This window comes from Salvia hispanica, chromosome 3, assembly GCF_029641045.1.
Source record: "Salvia hispanica isolate PSC_SH4W2 chromosome 3, Shi_PSC_v1, whole genome shotgun sequence".
Lineage (NCBI taxonomy): Eukaryota > Viridiplantae > Streptophyta > Magnoliopsida > Lamiales > Lamiaceae > Salvia > Salvia hispanica.
Genome location: NC_142694.1, coordinates 29,699,952 through 29,722,973, shown reverse-complemented (window position 1 = coordinate 29,722,973; position 23,022 = coordinate 29,699,952). Strand labels below are relative to the sequence as shown.

General features: G+C 36.0%; 3 protein-coding genes and 1 pseudogene across 4 annotated transcripts; 3 read left to right on the top strand and 1 right to left on the bottom strand.

Annotated features, from left to right (window-relative positions):
• Positions 1-4,059: 4,059 nt before the first annotated feature.
• Positions 4,060-5,124, top strand: LOC148930529 (cytosolic sulfotransferase 5 pseudogene; annotated as a pseudogene).
• A 5,056-nt stretch (positions 5,125-10,180) lies between these two features.
• Positions 10,181-12,599, bottom strand: LOC125208964 (rho GDP-dissociation inhibitor 1-like). The gene is made up of 6 exons (XM_048108511.1): positions 12,474-12,599; positions 12,194-12,399; positions 11,120-11,186; positions 10,762-10,980; positions 10,575-10,699; positions 10,181-10,446 (listed from the first exon to the last, which is right to left on the bottom strand). Exons 2-6 carry the CDS (start codon positions 12,347-12,349, stop codon positions 10,369-10,371), a joined length of 645 nt encoding a protein of 214 aa, XP_047964468.1. The 5' UTR covers positions 12,350-12,399; positions 12,474-12,599; the 3' UTR covers positions 10,181-10,368.
• Positions 12,600-16,217: 3,618 nt separating this feature from the next.
• On the top strand, positions 16,218-20,325 carry LOC125216001 (uncharacterized). 2 transcript variants are annotated; one of them, XM_048117595.2, is made up of 6 exons: positions 16,218-16,734; positions 17,885-17,996; positions 18,055-18,238; positions 18,331-18,521; positions 18,988-19,129; positions 19,957-20,325. In XM_048117595.2, the coding sequence occupies exons 1-5, from the start codon at positions 16,325-16,327 to the stop codon at positions 19,111-19,113; spliced, it is 1,023 nt and encodes a 340-aa protein (XP_047973552.1). In that variant the 5' UTR covers positions 16,218-16,324; the 3' UTR covers positions 19,114-19,129; positions 19,957-20,325. The 2 variants fall into 2 exon arrangements, with proteins under 2 accessions (XP_047973552.1, XP_047973554.1); XM_048117597.2 differs by having other exon boundaries at positions 16,219-16,734; positions 18,067-18,238.
• A 1,635-nt stretch (positions 20,326-21,960) lies between these two features.
• On the top strand, positions 21,961-22,458 carry LOC125216937 (putative lipid-transfer protein DIR1). The gene has a single exon (XM_048118728.2). It carries the CDS (start codon positions 21,965-21,967, stop codon positions 22,289-22,291), a length of 327 nt encoding a protein of 108 aa, XP_047974685.1. The 5' UTR covers positions 21,961-21,964; the 3' UTR covers positions 22,292-22,458.
• Positions 22,459-23,022: the final 564 nt, after the last annotated feature.

Below are 23,022 nucleotides of genomic sequence, written 5' to 3'. Positions count from 1 at the left end.
ATTATATTTCAGTTGAAGCAAATTCGATATGTAATGAATGCGAAAATTTACTTCATAACATACGTTTATTTAGGTCATTATGTAGTGAATATAGTTCATTATTTACTCCAGCAAGTTTTTATTGAATAGAAAAAATTAAAATTTTAAAAAACATTTAATTTTTTTTAAATTTTTTTTAAAAAAAACGAAAATAAAAAAAAATACTCCCTCCGTCCCCTATTAGTCACTCTTTGACCGGGCACGTGTTTTAAGAAATGTAAAGAAAAATTGGTTGAAAAAGTTAGTTGAATGTGAGACCCATTTTTTTATATTGGTTTTATAATAAAATGTGAGTGAATTGAGTTAGTGGAATGTGGGACCTACTTACTATTTATGGTAAAAATGAAGTGTGACTCTTAATTGAGGACGGACTGAAATGGAAAAGTGTGACTCTTAATGGGGGACGGAGAGAGTATTTATTAAATAAAATATTAAATTAATCATAACCATAAGATTAAGAAAATGAATGGCCGAAATTCGGTCTCTAGTTCGGTCTTAAAAAATGGTTCGACATTGATCACAATATTATCAAAGTTATTGTTAATTTTTAGTAGTCTTACTTTAATAGATAAAAATTACTGCCTTTTTAGAAGGAAAAAATTGGAGTACGTCCCGCCCTCACAGGACTAGATTTTACGCTAGACTTTATAAAGTAGATAATTAAATTGATAGAATATATCTCTATTAAATATATATTTCAACTGAAGAAATAATCATGGCAATTGCAATAGAGCTTTAAAATAAAGAGTGAATTACATATTTAGGACCTATACTTATCACGACGAATGTTTGCGGTCTCTATACTTACAAAATATCATTTGCGGTCCTTATACTTGTACTTATGCACGTTTAAAGGTTCTTTTCACTTTTTGATCTTTTTTTGGACAAAAATACCCCCAAAGAAAAAATTTGTACACTATTTTCTCTCTTTCATCCTCCTTCTTTCTTTTTTCCTTTGTCTATAATAAAATTAGAACTAAAATTATGGGTTTGTTAATCTTATTTCCTTGTATTCTGTTAAATTTTTTGAGAAATTTAATCATATGATGATAAATTTTATATTTTCACGTCATTTTTCTTCATCACACTAGAGTATTTGTGATTATGCTTCAAATGTGGAGTATTATAATTAATGATCCGTAAATAAAAGATTAAAAATTTGAACGACGAATTTCAACAAGTGAATATTTGAATCTAATCAATCGTAAAGTGAGGAATAATAAGCGATAAATGGAATGTATGAAATTATGGTAATTTTGGTTGTGTGTATTTAGCAAGTGCGCAGCGCCCGCGACTTATGTGGGTTCTCACATCAGAAATATCTCTTCGTAATTCTAACAAAATAATGTAAAATAAACTTCTTAGCTGAATATTTGATTTGTCTAATATCCTTCTTCAAATATCATCTCAATTTTTATTGTAATTATACAAGTCATTTACAAAAAGAAGAAAGAAAAAATATGAAGAAGAAAGAAAAATGAGAGAAAATAGTAATATATAAATTTGCCCTTCATTTATTTGGGGGTATTTTTGTCCTAAAAAATGTCAAAGAAGGAAAAGAACCTTAAAACGTGCATAAATACAAGTATAGAGACCGCAAATAATATTTTGTAAGTACAGGGACCGCAAACGCGCGTCGTGATAAGTATAAGTCCTAAATATGTAATTCACTCTAAAATAAATATGACTTTAAAATTAATTTGTTATGTTAGGCCACCTCTCGTTATTTCCAGGTTATTTGAGTCGTTTATACTGTGCACGTGGTTTAGGAAGGTAATGTTGAATGGTTAAATGATAAAATATGAGAAGAAATAAAATGGAAGAAAGAAGAGAAAGTAAAGTAATGAAACGGAATAATTTTTATTATCTTAAAGAGAAATGACTCAAATAATGTGATATAATACGAAATAAAATATGAATAAAGTAATTTAGAACATAAAGAGTATAAAATCACCATATTGTCTATATTAGAAATATTACTGTGTCATTATAAATTGCTACTATAATTATAAAATAAACATATTCTCACAAAATTATCTTGAAACACACCTTGGTCAAGAAATTTATTTCGACAATATTGTTCCCAGATGGTTGGGGCAAAGCTAAGAGCAAATAAATGCAAATAGATTGAGCAATTGCCATAGAGCTTTTAATTAATCACGGTTCCAATGCCATAGAGCTTTTAAATAATCACGGTTCCAATGCCATAGAGCTTTTAAATAATCACGGTTCCAAAACCTACTTGCTAAGCAACCTCTCATCAGTACGGATCCAGAAATTTCATATTGGGGGTACGATAAATAATTACATTTACTTAAAAATTTTAAGTTTAATCAAGCTTATTTCATTGGTTATCTCCATTAATTTTTCTTTTGCAATGAGTCCTTCATTTTGTATAAAAGAGATCTTTTTGGGCATTATTTACTAAAAAAATTAAATATAAAAAAAGAAAGGTTCTTAAATATTTATATAACAAAGAGTTTATTTTAGTTTGGAGAAAGTTTTAATATTTACACTAAAATAAAATACATCATATTTTTATATAATCTCAAATACTAGTATTATGAGTATAATTAGAAATCATAAATAATAAAAATTATCTTGAATCAAACGTACTACATTTTTTATATAATCTTAAATAGTATGATGAGTGTAATTATAAATTATAAATAATAAAGATTATATTCAATAATACATGCTTTATTGTAGAGTATAAATCAAATTAGAAAATAAATAATTAGTTATATTTACTTAAATTAGATACCATGGAATGGAATAAATAATACTCATCCAAAGGAGTAAATAGCCAAAAAAGCGCCTGCTGGGGTCAAACCCGAATTGCTGCTGTGAAAGATGAGCATAATACCATTTGGCTATTTGCAACTTTTGGGGTACACTCATACTCATACCCCTTGTTCTTATCTGCATCTGCCAGTGCCTCTCATAGGGTCATATACTTCGAAATTATTGCATTCTCCGTAGTAAAAACATTGCATGCCGTTTATACATTACAATAGATGTAAAATAACATAGTTTCACAAAATCTTCTTAAAACGCCTTGACTTAATTTTAATTCATTAAAAATAATAGGTTTAATATTTCATTCTTTATATAATATGTATGGCACTAAATGCTTTGCTTCTAGTAAATTGATAGTTATACTTCCTCCGTCCCAGAAAGTTTGTCACATTTTTCCATTTCCGTCCGTTCTACAAAATTTTTCTTATTTCACTTTTTACCATTTTTTTAGTGGACTTCATATTCCACTGACTCATTCCGACTCATATTTTATTATAAAGCTTATACTCCCTCTGTCCCTGAAATTTTGTTACATTTTTCCATTTCCGTCTGTCCCACAAAATTTGTTATATTTCACTTTTTACTATTTTTAGTTGTAGACCCACATTCCACTAACTTATTCTCACTCACATTTCATTATAAAACTAATACTTTAAAAGTAGGACCCACATCCGACCAATTTTTCAACCTACTTTTCATTACATTTCTTAAAACCCGTGTCTGGTCAAACTGTGACAAAATTTGGGGGACGGAGGGAGTAGTATATAAAAATATGACTTATATTCCACTAACTTTTTCAACTCACTCTCCATTATGGTGTCCGGTCAAAATGTTACTCCCTCCGTCCCTGAAAATTTGTCACCTATTTCCTTTTTCGTCTGTCCCTAAAAATTTGTCACTTTTCACTTTTATCATTTTTGATAGTGGACCATATATTCCATAACATTCTCACTCACATTTTATTATAAAACTAATATATAAAAGTAGGATTCACATGCCATCAACTTTTTCAACCCACTTTCTATTACATTTCTTAAAACCCTTACCAGGTCAAATTGTGACAAATTATGCAGGACGGAGGGAGTAATATATATGGCATTGAATGCTTTGCTTCTAGAAGGGACTGGATTTGATGACCCTAGCTCCCTAGCCCATGCTCATACATCAATATAAGTAGCGCATATAATATCATCATCGTCCATCCTCTCTAATTCTCTTTTTCTAAATTTTTATTCTCCTTCAATGGATTCAAATATGGATTTATCATCTCTCCCAAGGGAAAAATGGTTGGGAGATGATTATCTCGTCCAACTTGAAGGCTTTTGGTTTTTACCACAATTTGAGAAGTCAATCAAAAGAGTGATCAATCATTATAATCCACTTTCTAGTGATGTGATCTTGGCTACATTTCCTAAAGTGGGCACCACATGGCTCAAATCTCTCCTCTACTCCATCCTCAATCGATCATCCATGCATAAGTTGGTTGGCGAACACCCCCACGAACTCGTTCCCTTCTTGGAGGCACAAGTGTTTGCAGAGGTTGATGAGCCAGCTACTCTAGCTGCCCCATCAAATGGGCCGCGATTATTTGCCACGCACATACCTTATCAACTCCTGACCAAAACCCTCGATTCTAGTCAATGTAAGGTTGTTTACTTGACGCGAAACCCCAAGGACACCCTCGTTTCATTGTGGCATTTTGTGAATAAGTGGAACATGGAGAAACCAGATCAGTCATGGCCCCTTGATGAGGCAATTGATAAGTTTTGTCATGGGGTTAGCTTATGTGGACCTTACTATGATCATGTGCTTGGGTATAGAGAACTTAGTTTAAAAAGACCGGAGAACGTGATGTTCGTGACTTTTGAGCAGATGCTACAAGATCCTCATGGCTATGTCAAAAAAATGGGTGATTTCTTAGGATGTCCATTTGAGGAAGAAGGAGAAGTGGAGGAAATTGTGAAGAATTGCAGCATTGAGGTGCTAAGTAGCCATGATGTTAATAAGTCCAAGGAATCTCCAACATGGTTACCATCGCCATATAATTCATTCTTTCGAAAAGGGAAAATAGGAGATTATAAAAACTATCTTAGTGACGAGTCTATTCAACGTATTGACACACTTACGAAAGAGAGATTTCATTCATTAGGGTTCATGTATGGGATTTAGAACCCTCTTGTTATTGTTATTTTCCCATGGAAGTCCATATTTTCATACATGTACTACTGTAATTCATGTTCATCTTTATGCCTTTATATTACATACTACTCTATCCGTCCCACTAAAGATGATCCACTTTCGTTTTTAGCTTATTTCAATCAAGATGACCCATCACTAAAAATAAAACACCTTTTACATCTCTACTTTTGTAACGCCCCGCTTTTTCGAACCCTAATTTTTGTGACGTGGAAATTTTTGCATTAAATGCTTTTAATGCAATGATATGTGGAATTAAATTGATAAGTGATAAATTGCAATATTCTTTGTGACCTAATTGCGATATCGAGTTGAGTTTGAGTTGAATAGTCAAACTTGTGAATATATGACGTGGCTACTGAATAGTCAATATTGTGGAAAATATAACGTGGCCGTGGAATGGTCAAAGTCGTTTGAAAATGTGAAGTGGAGGTGAATTTCGAAAATGTGGATATTTTGATGTGGGAAGAAATAATATTTGTGGTGAAATATTTTCCTAAGGGATGAGTGAGAATTTAATAGGAGCATTATTTAAGTATGTGGAATTTTCGACCCTCTCCTATTTATTGGAAAGAAATCCTATTTTTTCTTGGATTTAATTATTGCTTGGGATAATTATCCAAATTAAATCCAAAGTCCGATTATTCCTTTATTTCATGAAAATTTCGAAAACCCTATGTTGGTCTAGAGGGATTTTTCGAAAATCCTTATATTATGGGAGAAGGGAATTTTTATTATATTATTTGATCCCTTGTTTATTCTCTTCCATAATTAAATTCAAATATCTTAGCATATCTTGTCAAATCTAAGAAGATCCTGCCATATCCTAATTAAAATAGGATTTAAATTAAATTCCTTCTAAGGAATTAAAAGTGACGCCACTTTTCCTTTTAAATTGGGGAGTATTATTATTATTCTTGCTCCGTGATATTTTATTCTACTCCGTGAAATATTCAAATTAAATCATAGGCTAATTTAATAGCCTAGAATTCGAATTCCCTAATATTTCTCTCCAAATTTTCGGCCTCTACAACTAACAAATCTCTCCACATCTTTAATTAATTTAATTAAAGATGTTATATCTTGCACTCTATAAATAAGAGAGAAGACCTAAACCCTAGCTACAGAAAAACCGCCCCACCCCTAAATCACGTCGCTCTCTCCATCTCCCATTCTCTCAAGTTTTTCTTCTATCTTTCTCCATTAATTATTCATCTTTTGGAGAAGAATTGAAGCTGCAATTCAAGAATTCATTGAAGAATCAAGATTCTACTTGTTTCTACCGTTTGTTTTTGCAAGAAAAGGTACTTCTATTATTAATCTTTTCTTCCTCTACCGATTAATCGGTGTTCTTGAGTCCACATGCATTTAGATCGAGTGAAGGGGGAAATTAATCGGTGAAATTTGGATGCATGGATGTGAGTGTGTGTGTGTGGCCGAGAGTGTGTGCGTGTGTGCATGCCTCGGTAGGCGTGCACATGTGTGTTGCGTGTGTGCATGTGTTGTGTGTGAAAAACACTCATGCGTGGCACGATTGATGATAAATCTGGAATTGTTGTGTGAATAAACAATATGATAATCGTACTTTGATTTTGATTGTTGATTTTGAAAATAATCAAAGGGAAAAGGGAAACGTGAGATCATGCATAATTTTAATCCATGATTGAGACTTATTTGAAATATATGAACTAAAGGTGATAATCCGCGTTCCCGGTGTGATATCAAGAAGAAGTGCGTTTTTGTTGAACTCGAAGGAAATCGAGGTGGGCTTTATTCTTAACTCTCTCTTCTGTTGCAAATTATGAAAGTGGAGCAATAAGGGTGGAGTAAACTATTATGCCATGTCTATGAATTATTTTGGATATTGTGTGTGCCTGATGCCTAGATTGTGAGTACGCTCCATTAGGCTACAGTGGCTATATAAACGAATTCGGGTCTGAGTAGGGCCGCAATCCCTATCAGGCTAGTGTACACTGGGGATCGGGAGCCGTCCTTGCTAGTCGGCCGATCTCGTGGGCGAAAGCGTGGCCACACTTCGTCGCACCATATGAAATGATAATTGATGAGAAAATGGGAGGTATTGTTTGACTGGCCAGTCTATGAAATATTTTGTGACTCGATGCTTATCTTTAAATAAATGCAAAACCTCGAGTTCACTATGGTAAGGGTGGCATAACTATAAAATGTTTTGGCATGAGTCCACTGAGTATGTTTAAAATACTCAGCCCTGCATGTGTTTTCCCTATGTGCAGGTTGAGCGGCGATGGGCGGTCGGTGGTGTTGAGATGGTTGATTCGAATAAAATGGATGGTTGGGATTTTGAGTGTAGTCGTGTCCTCATACATGGCTTCGCTTTCTCTTGGAATGCTTCCGCTGAATATTTTTGGAAAACTTATTATCTTGGTTGTTTCGAACCTATTTCTTTGATTTAGAATGTTGGGAAATATTGCGTTTTGTTGGAGTTGTGCTAAACCTTTGACTTTTGAGCTTAGTCTATTATATCTTTTAAATCTTGACTCTCGTGAGTTAGCCGTTGACTTTTTGACCTTGATATTTCATTAAATGCTTGGTCAAATCTCTTTAAATGAAACCCTAGTCTACATTTTTGTCGCCTTAAGTTTGCCTAGTTAACAGTCGCCGTATTTATTATACCCTAGAAATGCCGGGCTGTTACAGTTGGTATTAGAGCCTCAGTTCTTTCCGCTCTGGACCCAAGAGTTTTGTTGTAATAAATCTGAAATTTGTGGGAATTGATTAAATAATAATTGTTGAAGACTCAACACCACGACTCGTCTCTGCTCAACCACGAAGAATGAGGTAACATGTATCTTTGAATATTGATTGGAATTATGAAATGTTGGAAGTTGGGGCGAATGGGAGTTGTTGTGATATTTGGAAATTGTGATGGAATATGAAATGCTAATTGTGCATGCATGAGAAATTGCTAACTGTGATTATGCAAAAATAAAAGATGAATGTTGTTATGCAAGTGATTTGCGACCAAGATCGCTACGAATTGAATAAATGAAATTCTATATGATTTGTGATTGCGTGATTGTTCGATGAACAACGTTATGAGTTGAACTTGAGCGTGCTATACTTAGTTGAAAATCGTGTTTTGATTGGAAAATTTGTATGAAGATATCGAACTTGGAGGCATAAAAACGCCGAATGCGAGGCGAACGAACTTGCGAGAACAAAATTGCGAACTATCGAAATGCAAACAATATATATATGTATATATACGAGCCTTTTTTGTCTCGGAAATGATATTCCGTTTATTCTTGATATGATATTATCTTCACACCTCTATCGTTCGACCTATATATATATATATCCCTCGTATACTCCCAGCATCATTCGAATTACACTATTGATATTTTCTTCGATCCTTGTTCTGATGCTGAGATTTCTTTTGTAGATGCCTAATCAGTATTACGCACCGATGCGCGATCGTTATGCGAAGAACAAGGTTTTCCTTGTCGAAACCTACCAGGAGTTTGAGTGGGATGGAAAGTCCTTTCTCCTAACCTACGTCACTGAATTCTATGATCGCTGGATGGATGCATACGCGTATGGAGGAGTTACCCATCACGCGGGGATCTCGAGATTGATCCACAGCCTGCCTTCTCCATGGAGCAAATGGACTGCTCAAGCTGCGATACCGTTTACGTGGTTCAGTCCGCCCGAGTACAAGCCTCGAGGCGATATGATCGGCTTGATTGGAGTGCTACTCCCAGCCATGGCAGCTACAAGGGATGGACCGCCGCTTAGTCCCCCAGCACACAAGTATCCGCCGAGTCAGGCTCGTCGATGGAGATATCGTCGTGATAAGGAGCCGCATGTTGATCGTGTCCCTACTAAACCAAGGCTTAGGACTCGTACGTCTAACCCGTTGGTCATAAATGGAAATGTGGAGGACATGCGTGCGATAACCCCTCCGCCCCCGGATGTTGGTGGATCAAGCGAGGACAAGGAACCTTACGAGGAAGGACATGACTTGGACATGGGAAATGTTGATGAGGATGAGGACCCCGAAGAGGATATGAACGATATCGACTAGGAGTGATAGTCGTGGAAAACATTGTTTTGCTTCCCCCATATTTTGATGATTTTTGCTAAACTCTTGCCGTATATTTTTATGCTCTTTTGGAAATTCCGTTGATACTAAGACCTCATTGAGGCAATGTTTTAATATGATATGGTGATTGACATGCCGTGTAAAATAAGAAACACAATTTAAGATTGTGATATCAGAATTTGACCGAAATTTATAATTTTAGAGACTAATATCTCCATATTTAATGAACAAAATATTGTTTACACAAATTTGATAAAGGTCAAAATATCACAAAAATGTAAGAGGACTACAGATGTAAATATGCAAATCCTACTCTAGAAAGACTATATTTTAGTTCATTCAATTATTTATTCTAGAGTAAAGGTACTCAAAACTGGTCCTGATCATATGTTATTTTATGATTTTGGTCCTATATTTTTTCTTTTAAATTTTTGCATCCTGAACATTTCAACTCGGATCACAATTGGTCCTACACTAACAATTCTGTCAATTTTTAAATGGTTCTAACCCGATTTTGACAGTTATTTAAATGGTTTTAACCCGAATGGAACTGTTAAAACTATCAAAATCAGTCAAAATCGGGTTAAAACAGTTTAAAAATTGACAAAATTGTTAGTGATGACCAATTGTGATCCGAGTTGAAATGTTCAGGATGCAAAAATTCAAAAAAAAAATATAAGACCAAAATCGTAAAACGAACATATGTTCAGGACTAATTTTGGTCTTTTCTCTTTATTTTAAAACTAAATGTTGAGATTGATAATTATAAAATACAAGTATTTAATGCTTAAGCTAATAGCTGTAGTCTTGTCTCGCACGGCATGGTGTTGGAATTGTATTTGTTAATGCATTTGATGAAAGTGACATATTCAATGCATATATGACAAATATAACGATCGTTTTAGCCGAAACATATCTAATTATCTACGAATGTCATACTCCATCTTTTACAATAATATGTAGAATTTTAGATAAAGATATTCGTATATTATAAATCATAAAAATGTACTCATTGATTGTTAAGAAATAAAGGATACTAATAACAAAATGCCCAAACACTAGATATATCAAACAACAAAATTCTTTAGATCATATACGAGTTTTGGAATTGTTCAACCATACATGTAACTAACGACGAATACACACACGCTTGTGTGCAATCCAATAATAGTAAAAGGTAAAATATTAAGATAAATGAAGATAAATTTGCTTCCAATAATGAGGAGTGATGATTTGCTGGCACAGATAATAGGTCAATGTTTGGCCCAATCTTTCTGGATGTCAAAAGTGTAGTTGATGTCCAAGTAGCACTTGTTGTCATCATCTACAAACTGAAATAAAATTCATTAGCACAAATACAATCTTCTATAATTAAGGAAACATATATAGATTATCTAAATTTGCTCAAACAACAATAGAGAAATGAAATAATAAAGGGATGAAAATAAAGTAGTACTACCTTAGATCTAGCAGTGTATTGTCCTCTAGCAAAAATGCCAGCAGGAGTAGTCTCTTCGGGCATTTCATGTGTATAAGGGTCTGCTTGAGGACTAAAGGTTCCGAGCATTTCTTTGGAGCTATCAACTGTAGCATGTCCACATTATTGATATCATCATCAAATCTGCATATATATTAAGATGTACTACCTTTAATTCCAGTCTTCCAAACAGTGTTGGTATATTTGAGACCGCAGACGATGTCGTTGCTGACTTTGATGGTGAATTTGAGGTGGTAAAGGCTCCCTTCCTTGAGTGTAAACCACAACCCTTTAGGGTTTTCCCCTTCCGGGATGGGAAGCAACATATCCGCCCTTCCCAATGTCACGATTGCTAGGCTCAAGATTTTTACATCTGGTTCTTGATTCTCTGCAGGTTGTAGATAGATCATTGTGTTTATTACTACTATGCATGCTTCTATCAATATCTAAGAAATTTGTTTTTATAGCTATTCATATATCAAGTCAATTTGAAATTTGGAGGAAATTTGGAAAATGCAAATTTATACCTTCAACGGCACTAGCATCAACACTTCCAATCAATTGTTCCTTCCACCTCCTTAAGCTCTCGTCATCCTGTTCATTAGTCCATTCATATGGTTAAAAAATTGTCTGTATATTTCTCATGCAAGAGATATAGTGCACATACATATGAAATGGTTCATATTATTGAACTCCTAACTAAGAAAATTTAAATACACATATGAAGATCTACTATGATTAATTTCATTGTATGGATTATCTTGCTAGATAAATGCATAATCTAGGTTAGGATAATGATAAAATGCAAATTGTATCTTTTCTATAAATTTCAAACTATGATTTGGACCGTTAGATTTCAAGATTTGATGTTAACAGATGACAAATAACGTTAATAGAAAATGTCAACACTGTGTCAATCGATTGACAATGTTGACATTGTGTTGATATTTTCTGTTGACGCTATCTGTAATTTGTTGACATCAAATCTTGAAATCTAACGATTCAGATCATTGTTTGGAGTTTGTACAATATATAAAGTTTGCATTTGATTACATCCTATCTAGGTTAAATTGAACTCCATAAGGGGAAAATTTATCATTTTTTTGTGAAATTAACTTTTTAGTGAATACAATGACATTATACGTTCACTGCAATGATCTTATGTTCTCATGAGAATCAACCTCCGGAAAATATAAGATTGAATCCTAGAGTAACACACACACATATATATTGTTATCCTACGTACCTTATGATTGCCATAATTAATTAGTAAGTTATATTGAAAATATACAAATCAAACTTCAATTTGTAACTAGGTAAAATCAATTAAAAGTTTTGAAATATATAAAATAAAATAAAGTATGCTCCCTCTGTCTCATTGAAAATGAAATGTTTTTCCTAAAATGGAAACAATATCATCTCTACTTTTTCCTCTCTCTTCATTAACTTATAAAACAATACTGCTTAAAATTCCATGCCGAAAATTAAATGGTTCATATTTATTGGGACGGAGGGGATATTTAAATAGATTAAACGATAGCAATAGTTATACATGATGTTCACATGATAACATTTCTCAACTAATTGAAATAGTAGATGACCTTGTCTTTCTCGAGATGTTCTTTGAGGCTAACTTTTGGGCCCAAATGTATGTTCAACTCGTCATCATCTGGGCATGAAGATTGACTATGTTGCCTGCTTACCTTTCCCTCCGAGTCAGATTCTATGTCGGGATCTCTGTCTGAATCCGATCCCATTTTTTATATCAGAACAATAATACTACACCTCAATGTCCCCCACAATCTTCCTACATCGATTCCACAAAGAGTGTCAATAATTGAACCTTAAAAAAATCTATAAATAAATATGAATTCAGATTACCTTCAAAGCTAGCGCAAATATTGTTTATGACACAGAATTCTAGGAAAAAGGAAGAATGGGAATTAAGGTGATGGTAAAGTGTAAAGAGAAGAGGGTGGATACAAATACATTGCATATAAACTAGTGGTGATCCGATATACGTTCATATATATTGAGATCGATGAAAATTGGTTCATCAAATTTTTACTTTTAGCTTAGGATTATGAATTGGAGCGAAATGGATGGCCAAAAAATGCGCCAACTTACTTTCCTTTTCTGGAAAAACTATACATAGTTTTAAACCTTCATAATATGAAATTATGCAAATTATAAGACTAGGTTGTGGAAATTAAATTTTAGATATTTGAGAAATAGGAACATACTTTAATTGGTCACTCATTGTTTACTTTCACCCATTTGAACACAGTATAAATGAGTTCGAATACGTACGGTATAGTCGAACTATATGGTAAAATGAACAAAGTTATCACTATTATAAAAAATTAAACATAGTCACTTTTGTAAAGATACTAAGCAAAATTTTAGTTTGTTTTCATTAGAAATTAATTAGTCTAATTAATTACAGTCACTCTTGTGTAAAACTTCTATATCAAATTTAATTTTTCTTCCCATGTGGTGTTAGTTTTCAACATTCTAAATCCCATTTTAACTTTCTCTCTACGATAAACACAAACTTAGTTAGTAAGAAGTTTCTCCTCTATTTAATAAATTGAGGTTCGAATCATCATGAAGGTAAATATGTAACCATTATTAATCCTCTTTATAAAAAGAAAAAAAAACTTCCTCCTTTCAGAGTTTGTGTATTGTAATACTATATGTTACGAATTGTTTGTATATATGTAAAAACTCTTCATGCATTTTATCAATTAATGGGAAAAAATATTTTTTTCAAGTATTTAATGTCTAAAAGCAAATGAGCGCAAGTTTTCTACATTATCAACTGAGTAATAGAACAAGTCATCACAGTATTTCATTTGGGGGTAGTGGTCGTCGGGTGGAACCCACATGACCACCACTTCGTAGATAGTTAATACTTCCTCCGTTTTAAAAAAGATGCCCCCTTATTTAGGTGATATAAGATTCTATGTCACTTTTATTTTGTGTATTAAATGGAATAAATAAAATAAGAGAAAGAGATAAGTAGAGATACGTGCATTTATATTTTTAGTAATGAGTACTTGGTTAGGATAAACCAAAAATAGCATGGAGGGAATAGTACGTAGTATTCCCTCTATCACAAGATAGTTGAGTCATCTTATTATTTGGTAAAAAAATTTATTCTCTCTTTTACTTTACTCTCTCTTCATCTTTCTTACTTTATTATTTCTCTTAGTTTACTCTTTCTATGTTAATCCTTAACAAATCAATTTCATAAATCCTGTATAAAAAAGAAATGTCTCAACTACCTTGATGGAGAGAGTACTATCTTTTAATCTGTAATTAATTTCCCAAGTAAAGTAGGTATATACTCTCTTTGTCCCATAAAATTATGGGCACTTTCTTCATCCGATCTCATAAAAATATATGCATTCTATTTTTTGAAAAGTTATCTCAATTTATTATCCATATACATCAATTTATTTATAACTTCTACTACCATTAAATATTAATATTAATAATGTGAGTCTCCCTTTTTACTAATATTAGTTTAACTATTAGTATTTTTTTTTTCTCTCTTTTATTAAACTAATTTTGTCTTAATTCTATTGTCACGTTAATTTGCACATATTTAGAGCATCTCCAATGGTCGGCTAGTTCGTCGCGCTGGCCGATCGCTAGCCGATCCATTAGAGCAGGCGAGCGGCTAACCGGCGAGCCGATCGGCGTGGGCTGGCCGATTGGTGGGCGCTGGCTGATGCGCTAGCCGATGCGCTGGCCGCCATTGTGGCGGCCCGATTGGCCAGCGATCGGCCAACGCCGAATATTATTATTATTATTATTATTATTATTATTATTATTATTATTATTATTATTATTATTATTATTATTATTATTATTATTTTAAAAACCTATATAAACACGATTTTAGTTTCATTTTCATTTGCACCACTTGTTTTAACGAGTTTTCTCTCTCTCTAACTTTCTGTGCAAGAGCATCATCGAGCGATGAGTAACGCGGGTGGTAGCGGTGGTGGTAGTGGTGGTAGTGGTGGGGAGTACGAACGGAGGATGAACGAGGCTATGAATGCCTACATGAACCGCGAGATGAAGCGGTACATGCGTAGGGTGGAACAGCAGGCGATACCTCGCCCTCCACGGGTTATCCACCGCCGAGCAGTGATTGATCGGGATCACGCCGCTGCACATCAGCGGCTGTACGACGACTACTTTTCAGAGAACCCGCAGTTTCCCGCCAACATGTTCCGGCGGCGTTTTAGAATGCGCAGTGAGTTGTTTATGCGCATCGTTGGCGCATTAGAGCGTCGATATCTGTGTTTCCGCTTCAGGCACGATGCGGTTGGCAGACCCGGCCACACCCCTATTCAAAAGTGCACGGCGGCAATCAGGTAGTTGGCCTACGGAGGCGCGACAGACATGTGGGATGAGTACCTCCACATTGGTGAGTCGACAGCCCTGGAATGTCTGAAGAATTTCTGTGGGGGCGTGATAAACGTTTTCGGTGAGCAGTACTTTCGAAGCCCTACTCCCGAAAATTGTCAGAATTTGTTGCAGATGCACGGGGAGAAGCATGGGTTCCCCGGGATGTTAGGCAGCATAGACTGTATGCATTGGGAGTGGAAGAACTGCCCGACTGCCTGGAAGGGGGCCTACACGACCGGCTACAAGTCAAAGAATCCCACGTTGATCCTCGAGGCCGTAGCTGATTACCGGCTGTGGATCTGGCATGCGTATTTTGGGGTAGCCGGGTCGAACAACGACCTCAACGTCCTGAACTCGTCTCCCCTCTTCAACGAGAAGTGCCAGGGCGTCGGTCCAGCCGTCTCATTTGTGGCCAACGGCAACCGGCATGATATGGGCTACTACTTGGCGGATGAGATATACCCTCGGTGGCCAGTCTTTGTGAAGACGATCAGGCAAACAAGTGATGAAAGGAAGGCCTACTTTGCGGAACGACAGGAGTCGGCGCGCAAGGACGTGGAGCGCGCATTTGGTGTGCTCCAGTCTCGATGGGCGGCAATTAAGGGTCCAACGCGTTTGTGGGATGTCGGATGCGTTTCCCAGATAATGTACGCCTGCATTATCCTGCACAACATGATCGTCGAAGACGAAGGCGTACAACTGACTAGTTGAGCCAATGATGATGAAGCCGGTCCAAGCCACGGAGCGGCCACCCCTAGTGTACGACGTGGGGTACCTCTCGATGAAGCCGACCGACTCAAGGAATTTGCCAACATGTGCCAAGTGGATGCTCAGATTTAACTCCAAAAGGATATAATTGAAGAGTTGTAGGCACGGAGGATTGTACGGCGATAGTTTTTTTTCTTTATTATGTACCTTTTTAAATTTAATTTTTTTTTATCTATGTACCTTTTTAAATGCAATTAATGAATTTTCCCGTATATGTCTCGTAAATTTAATTCCGTAATTTAATCGTAATTTTAATTCCGTAAATGTAGTATATTTTGAATTATTTTTTTTGTGGCTGGCCTATGGCTGGCCTAAATCTGATGTGGCAGGTGGATTTTTAGTGCTGGTGACGTGACAGAGAAAGAGGCTGGCCTATGGCTGGCCTAATAGCATTGGAGATGCTCTTACGGGAGTATGCTTTAAAATACATAAATTGTTCAGAGAGAGAGTCGCAAAAGGCGATAGGAGAAGAGAGAGAGACAGATTTTTGGTAGTGCAGCAGCGATAGGCGACAGCGTTGGAGGAGCAAAATTGGCGAATTTATGAGTGAAAGAGGGCCAGCAGCAGCGCCGCCGGCGGGAATGGCGGTCACGGATCATCAAATTGCACAGGCGCTGGACTGTCTCCTTCGCGAAACTAACGCCCTTACTACCATTACCGCCGTCGTTGAACAGCTCCAGTCCAAACTCGGCGTCAACTTGCTTCACAAAATCGACTTCATTCGTAGCCAGATCCACCATTTCCACCTGCTCCACTCCAATTTCATGCCCCACTTTCAGCACCCCAAGGACCATTTCTCCATCCATCAAAACCCTAATTTCCCTCCCAATTTCTCCGCTGCCCAGGGTTACGCCTTCCGCCCCCCTCCCCCGCTGCCTCCTCACCCGCCGTCTCCGTCCTCGGCCGTAAACACCCCCAGCACCGCCTCTGCCGCTCCCCCTGCTAAAGAGAGGTGCGTTTCCTAAAATTTTGGGACAAAGGTTGTTTCTTGTTTGGTTGGTGTGGAAATTGGGGCTGCCTTTCGGATAAGCTTTCCTCAAGTCCTCACCTACTAAAGAGATCATTTTGTTTTCCCTTTTTCTTTTTATAGAATTCTACCTTAGTGTGGGAGTGAGTGTGAGTTTTAGAATCTACATAATTTAATTTTGGTTTTGTATAGATATTCTCTTAGCTGTAGAATTGTCACAGCATACCGACGAATTGTGGTAATCTTTTAGCACATTAAATCAAGGGTTTCGCTGTAATGCATTTTAGTGGGTTCACTGTTGACTGAACTGAAGGGGTAAACACCGTTTGGAATCATTTTCTGTGATTAATTCTTATTCCCCTTTTGCGGCTATGCATTTTCATTGACATTGAGGGTCCGTTTGGTACACGGAATTGGAAGGATTCTAATTCAATTCCAAATCCTTTGTTTGGTAAAATGAAATAATTGATATGGAATTGAATTTAAAAATTTGAATGTGTGCAGTGTATGTGTGTGTGTGAATGTGTGTAGTGTGTGTGAATGTGTGTAAGAATGTGTGCAGTGTGCGTGTGAATGTGTGCTGTGTGTGTGTGCTGTGTGTGTGAATGTGTGCTGTGTGGGTGTGAATGTGTGCGCTGTGTGTGGGTGTGAATGTGTGTGCAGTGTGTGTGAATGTGTGCTGTGTGTATGTGCAGAGTGTGTGTGTGTGTGCGTTTGTGTGCAATGTGGGTGTGTGTGAATGTGTGCTGTGTGTGTGCGTTTGTGTGTGCAGAGTGTGTGTGTGTGTGTGTGAATGTGTGCTGTGTGTGTGTGTGTGTGTGTGAATGTGTGCTCTGTGTGTGTAATTTAATAAATATTTGGAATTCCACTACTTTTGATATGGAATTCAAATTGTGGAATTGGAGGATTTGGAATTATAATTCATTCCAAATCCAAGAATTTTTATGATACCAAACACCGGATTTCCAATTCCAATTCCAATTCCAATTCCAATTCCATGTACCAAACACAGCCTTATTATCTGAAGTTTTTGTTGATGCTTGATGTATAGTACTAATATTTTCCATGAAAGGAATCCACTAATGCTAATCATCATTTGGCGTAATGCTAGCTATATTCTTCCACTTTGTTGCAGTGCATCGACAGGGAAAAAAAGAAGAGGTGGGCCAGGTGGTCTGAATAAACTATGCAATGTTTCTCCATTGCTTCAAGCCATTGTAGGCCAGCCATCCTTGCCGAGGACTGAGGTATGAGAAGTTGAGAACCTATATTTCATCCAGAAAAATATATTCTTCCTAAAACTAGATTTTTTCGCAGATCGTGAAACAGTTGTGGGTGTACATTAGGAAACACAATCTTCAAGACCCAAACAATAAAAGGAAGATAATTTGTAACGATGAGCTCCGCTTGGTATTTGAGACTGACTGTACCGACATGTTCAAGATGAATAAATTGCTAGCTAAACATATAACTGCGCTCGAGCCTACAAGTATGAATCTTTAAGTGTCAAAATCCATCCTGTGGTCTTTCTGATAGTTTCTGATCCTAATAAATTTATTAAAATGAATCTCATTTTTGCAGAACAGATGGCCCAAGATGCTAAAAGGCAGAAGGTTGAAGTGGAATCAGGAAGTGAATCAACTGATGCCCCAGTTCCAATTGTGGTAATATCTGAAGCACTTGCCAGTTTCTTTGGAACTGAGGAGAGGGAGATGTCACAAGCTGAAGTGTTGAGGCAAATGTGGGAGTATATAAAGGCCCACCAACTTGAGGTATGTCACTGAGTCAATGGTTATATTTCTCTTTTCGATTGCAAAGAGTTATTTTTCCCCCTTGTACTAAATCGAACCTGTTACATACTCAAGTAGATTTTGGCTTCTTGCTTGTGTCTTTGGAAGGAGCGAATTTAACATCTTTTTCTTTTCAAATTTATCCGTGTCTTTGGCATATTCCTCACTTCAAACTTTCCAAGTTAATGCTGTTTGTAATGAGCTTAAATGGAAAAAACCCTGATATGTGAGCTGGAACAAGAAAGTAATCTTCTAGTACTCCGTGTTGGTTATCTCTTTGTTCTGTGATTTTTTTCTCAGTTTGCCTACTGCAGAATCATACTTTATTGAATTGAACTCCCTTCCATCCTTGCTTACTCCTTTTCTCCATTATTTCTTTTTGCTTTTCGTCACAGAAAATGTTCTCTTTTATGATCTAAAGTAACTTTTCTCTGTTTTGCTTCTCTAGGATCCTTTGAACTCAACCGCAATCTTGTGCGATGAAAAATTACGAGAGCTTCTTGGCTGTGAAAGCATCTCAGCGTTGGAGGTACCAGAGATGTTGGCACAACGCCACTTGTTCAAGAAATCGTGACAAAGAGATCTGACTGGTAAGTCTTCCCAAGTCTTAATTTTTTATCACTACAAAAATTATTCTTTTAAATCATAAATGATATCATAACAGAACTTCTGCTACCTGTTTGGAATTGTAATCAAATATCTTTTTAGGGTGTGTTCACTTTGAAAGAATTGGCCAATTCTTGGAAGAATTGGCCAATTCTTGTGTTCACTTTCCACTAATTAATTGTTGAGGGCCTTACGATTGAGGTGGGGTCCGCACTATTCATACCAATTGAGGAAGAATTGAATCTTGCAAAATAGGTAAGATTTGGATGTGCATTGAAAAGTGCACCAAGAAATGGACTTGGTTTTACACATTTGCCCCACCTTTTCACTTTTTCACTTTTCCACATTTCCGCTTGGAGGGATAAAATTGTCAATCTATAATTAAGTCTTTATTTTATATAATATTTGGATCAATTCTTGGGCCAATTCTAGTATACTAAACAAGAGGGAACATATGAGATATGTGGCCAATTATGGCTCAAATCTTGACGGGCCCAAATTGGTAGAAATGAAATATGAGAAAGTCCCTTAAGGTCCCTGTTTCCACGTTCTGCTCAAATTTTCAGAGTCCTGGTTTTCTCATACTAACTTAAACTAGCTGACAACAAAAGAAGTCTTAGTTATACTTTGTTTTCTTTGCTTCATTGTTCTTTGTTTTTTTGTTTCCCGGTTTCTGCCATGCCTCCAGATATTTTGAGGTATTCTCCTCCTAATAAACTTAGTTGCACAACTAAATTTATTCAGATATTATTGTTTCAAGTTCTTAAAATCAATGTGTAATAATGCCATTTATTTCTTCTTCTTGTTGTAGATTGCAGATAGATGATGTTAATCCTAACACACTGTATCCTGACATTACTCCTCTGAATGGTGTTCTTCCTGTAAAGAAGGTTCTATGGCTTGTCTCTTATGATTGGTTAGGCTTATGATTGTGTCGCGAGAAATTCATGGTGTTGGTAAATTATGAATACAATTCCAACTCATCTCGTCACCTAATATGTTAGATTTCTTTCTCGTTGCAACGTTAATGTATTTTCTGATATGGGTATTTGCTAGTTTGTGATATGGTAGGTCATGCACTGAACCTCCCAATTGTAAAGAGAGGTGTGCAGGTTTCATTCTTTATCAACTGTTCTGAAACAACTACTAGTGTAATACATATGCTTGCCATTCCAGTTGAGTCCTTGAGATAATCTATCGATTATTAATATATAAAGGTTTTTTACTCATAAATTTCTAACAATTTTTCTTCCCAAAAACGTAGGAGCGTTCAAATTAATGTGCATATACAAAATCATTATTTTCTCTCTTCTAACAGATCTCATCAGCATCAAGTCTTTTAACAGAGACCAAAAAAATGTCAATTGGTTTAACTCACCGAAAGATCCAATTTAATACATTTCCCCTACCTTTCCTTCAAATAATTTTAATTTTTTAAGTATCATCCACTTAACAAAATTAAATAATAAAATTATTTCATGAAAAATCATAAAAATTAGTACTAAAATAAAATGTGTTTGTACTTATAAAGTTTAAAAATTGCATAATTAAATTTCCTAAAACGGAATTCTCTGGTTCATAGAAAAATTGATATAGTCATTCGAACACGTGACCATGTGGCACAAGATGACATTAATAGAAATTGAAACAAACTGTGCCAATGACTGAATTACATAATCAGGACTAATGTTATAAATCACTACAGAAATATAAGATGCTCCAGTAATTACTCTTATTGATGATCAGCTTAGTTGAATTAATTAAACTTGTCTCATATAATCATAGTACTTATTAAGAAATTTAGCAAATCACAGAAATGAATGAAGTAGACAAATAATCATACAACGTGAACCATAATAAAAAGGGTACAGAGCGTGCAAGCTCGAATAAACAAATTTCTAGAAACTCCTCTACAATGCGATATACATTTGCTCCTCTAAATTGTGGTAAGTACTATTTCCGGATTCAAGTTTAAATGCCTGTTTTTTGGCAGTGCAGACTGGTTTGAAAGATTTGGTAAAGCTACGGATGGGATAGGGATTTGCTTTCCAGATGTTAGGCCAAAAATGATGGCAAATTAATTTAGTTATCTGAGTTTTTGGCAATTTGTGAGTAGATCTTCTGTGAAGCAAGGTTTAGGCGTGACCGATGTGGTTTTGGACACTTTAAAGCAAGCCCGGATTTAATATCAGAGAGGCAAGAAGGTTACGTTGTCATAACGGACTTCCCTGCAATCGCTGCAAGATACAAAAGTGGATCGCTTCTCAATGCTTAAATATCATGTTTACGCACTTATCAATTTCACATTAATAAAAATTCGTGTTATCCACCAATGTGATTAGAGTTGATGGACGGATGAAACATATTTTTTAATACACAAACTATTGTTACTACATATATTGATTGCTAGAAATAACATGTTTAAATGAAGGATTATTAGAACATGCACGCACAAATTTGTTTTTGGGTCATAATACTCCATTTATTCCACTAAAAGCGATTACATTTCACTTAGTTTTAATGTTACACTAACAAATACTAACATTTTCGATGGATTAGTTGAGAGACACAATGCCATAAATTATGCGCAAATTTAAGCATGCAAAATGGGGTGCATGTGATGTTTGTTCTCGCAAACCCACGGGCTCAAATTCCATCCATTTTTATATCCACAATCCCTAATGCTACATTGACAAACCAACAAAGCTCACATGAACCTACAACCCTCATACACCATTAAACAATTCAATTGATTCTCACCAATTCCTCTATAAATAACCACCAATATAATGATCAACAAGTACTACCAATCAAACAGAATGTCCAACTCAAGCACCTTCAACCTCCTCCTAGTATGCGCGTTCGCGCTCCTCGCCGTCTCCGCAATGGCCGACGGCAGCGCGTACGCGACAGCCACGCCGTCGACCATATGCAACGTGGGCGTGTCGGAGCTGGCGCAGTGCCTCCCGGCGATAACCGGGAAGGCTCCGCCGCGGCCGACGAAGGAGTGCTGTGGGGTGATGAAGAAGGCCAACCTGCGGTGCCTATGCAACTACAAGGCGCAGTTCAAAAGCTTCGGAATAGATCCAGCTAAAGCCATGGCGTTGCCCAAAAAGTGTGGCCGTAACCTTCCAAGACAATGCTGAATTTATGTATGTTTGATTAATTAATGCTTAATTTTCTAGTAATCTCTCTTTATAATCGTTTCTGCTTCTTTGCTTGTAGACTCAATGTCTCAATGTATTAATGCTTTCGTTTTCACATCAAATGTCTAAATAAAATAGAGAAGAAAAAATGCAGCATGGTGGTAGTACCTTCTTTTGTTTGTGAAACACAAATTTTGTTGGATTTACAGGTAATGTGGCAAAGCATACGTGAATCATATTCATTGAAGCTCACACTTGGGATCACTAATCAAATCTTATTAATGTTCCCTCCAAAACCAATTGATAATAGAACGAGCAATATAACATACTCCCTCCGTTCCTAAAAAATAGACTATATTTGAAATGACACGGATTTTAATGTACGACTGGTAAAGTAAGAGAGAGATAGAAAGAAAAAGTACTTGAAGTATTTTTAGTGGAGAATGAGACCTGCCTCGTTAGATAGAAAACAGTTTTGTTAAATGAAATTGGTCTACTTTTAAGGTACATCCCAAAATGACAAATGTCGTATACTTTTAAGGGACGAAGTAGACATGTTGATGGTTCAAAAACCGTCAGTTTCGGTTCAACCGGCAGTTCACGATCCAAAAAAGGCATGAACCTGAACCGGCCCGACATGTAATTTAACGGTTCTGGTTCACGGCTCGAAAACGCCAGTTTTTTGAATGTTGCATGTTGCTCATAATTATTCGATAGTTTTGGGATATCCC

What these genes read in the sequence shown, in the direction of transcription:
- LOC125208964 (XM_048108511.1), bottom strand. Translation starts at nt 12,349, where the DNA reads ATGGGATCGGATTCAGACAGAGATCCCGACATAGAATCTGACTCGGAG. An exon ending in TTGGAAGACTGGAATTAAAG is followed by an intron (nt 10,700 to 10,761) that starts GTAGTACATCTT and finishes GACATGCTACAG; the next exon opens with TTGATAGCTCCAAAGAAATG. An exon ending in AATACACTGCTAGATCTAAG is followed by an intron (nt 10,447 to 10,574) that starts GTAGTACTACTT and finishes ATTTTATTTCAG; the next exon opens with TTTGTAGATGATGACAACAA.
- LOC125216937 (XM_048118728.2), top strand. Translation starts at nt 21,965, where the DNA reads ATGTCCAACTCAAGCACCTTCAACCTCCTCCTAGTATGCGCGTTCGCG.
- LOC125216001 (XM_048117595.2), top strand. Translation starts at nt 16,325, where the DNA reads ATGAGTGAAAGAGGGCCAGCAGCAGCGCCGCCGGCGGGAATGGCGGTC. An exon ending in GCTCCCCCTGCTAAAGAGAG is followed by an intron (nt 16,735 to 17,884) that starts GTGCGTTTCCTA and finishes ACTTTGTTGCAG; the next exon opens with TGCATCGACAGGGAAAAAAA. An exon ending in TAAAGGCCCACCAACTTGAG is followed by an intron (nt 18,522 to 18,987) that starts GTATGTCACTGA and finishes TTGCTTCTCTAG; the next exon opens with GATCCTTTGAACTCAACCGC.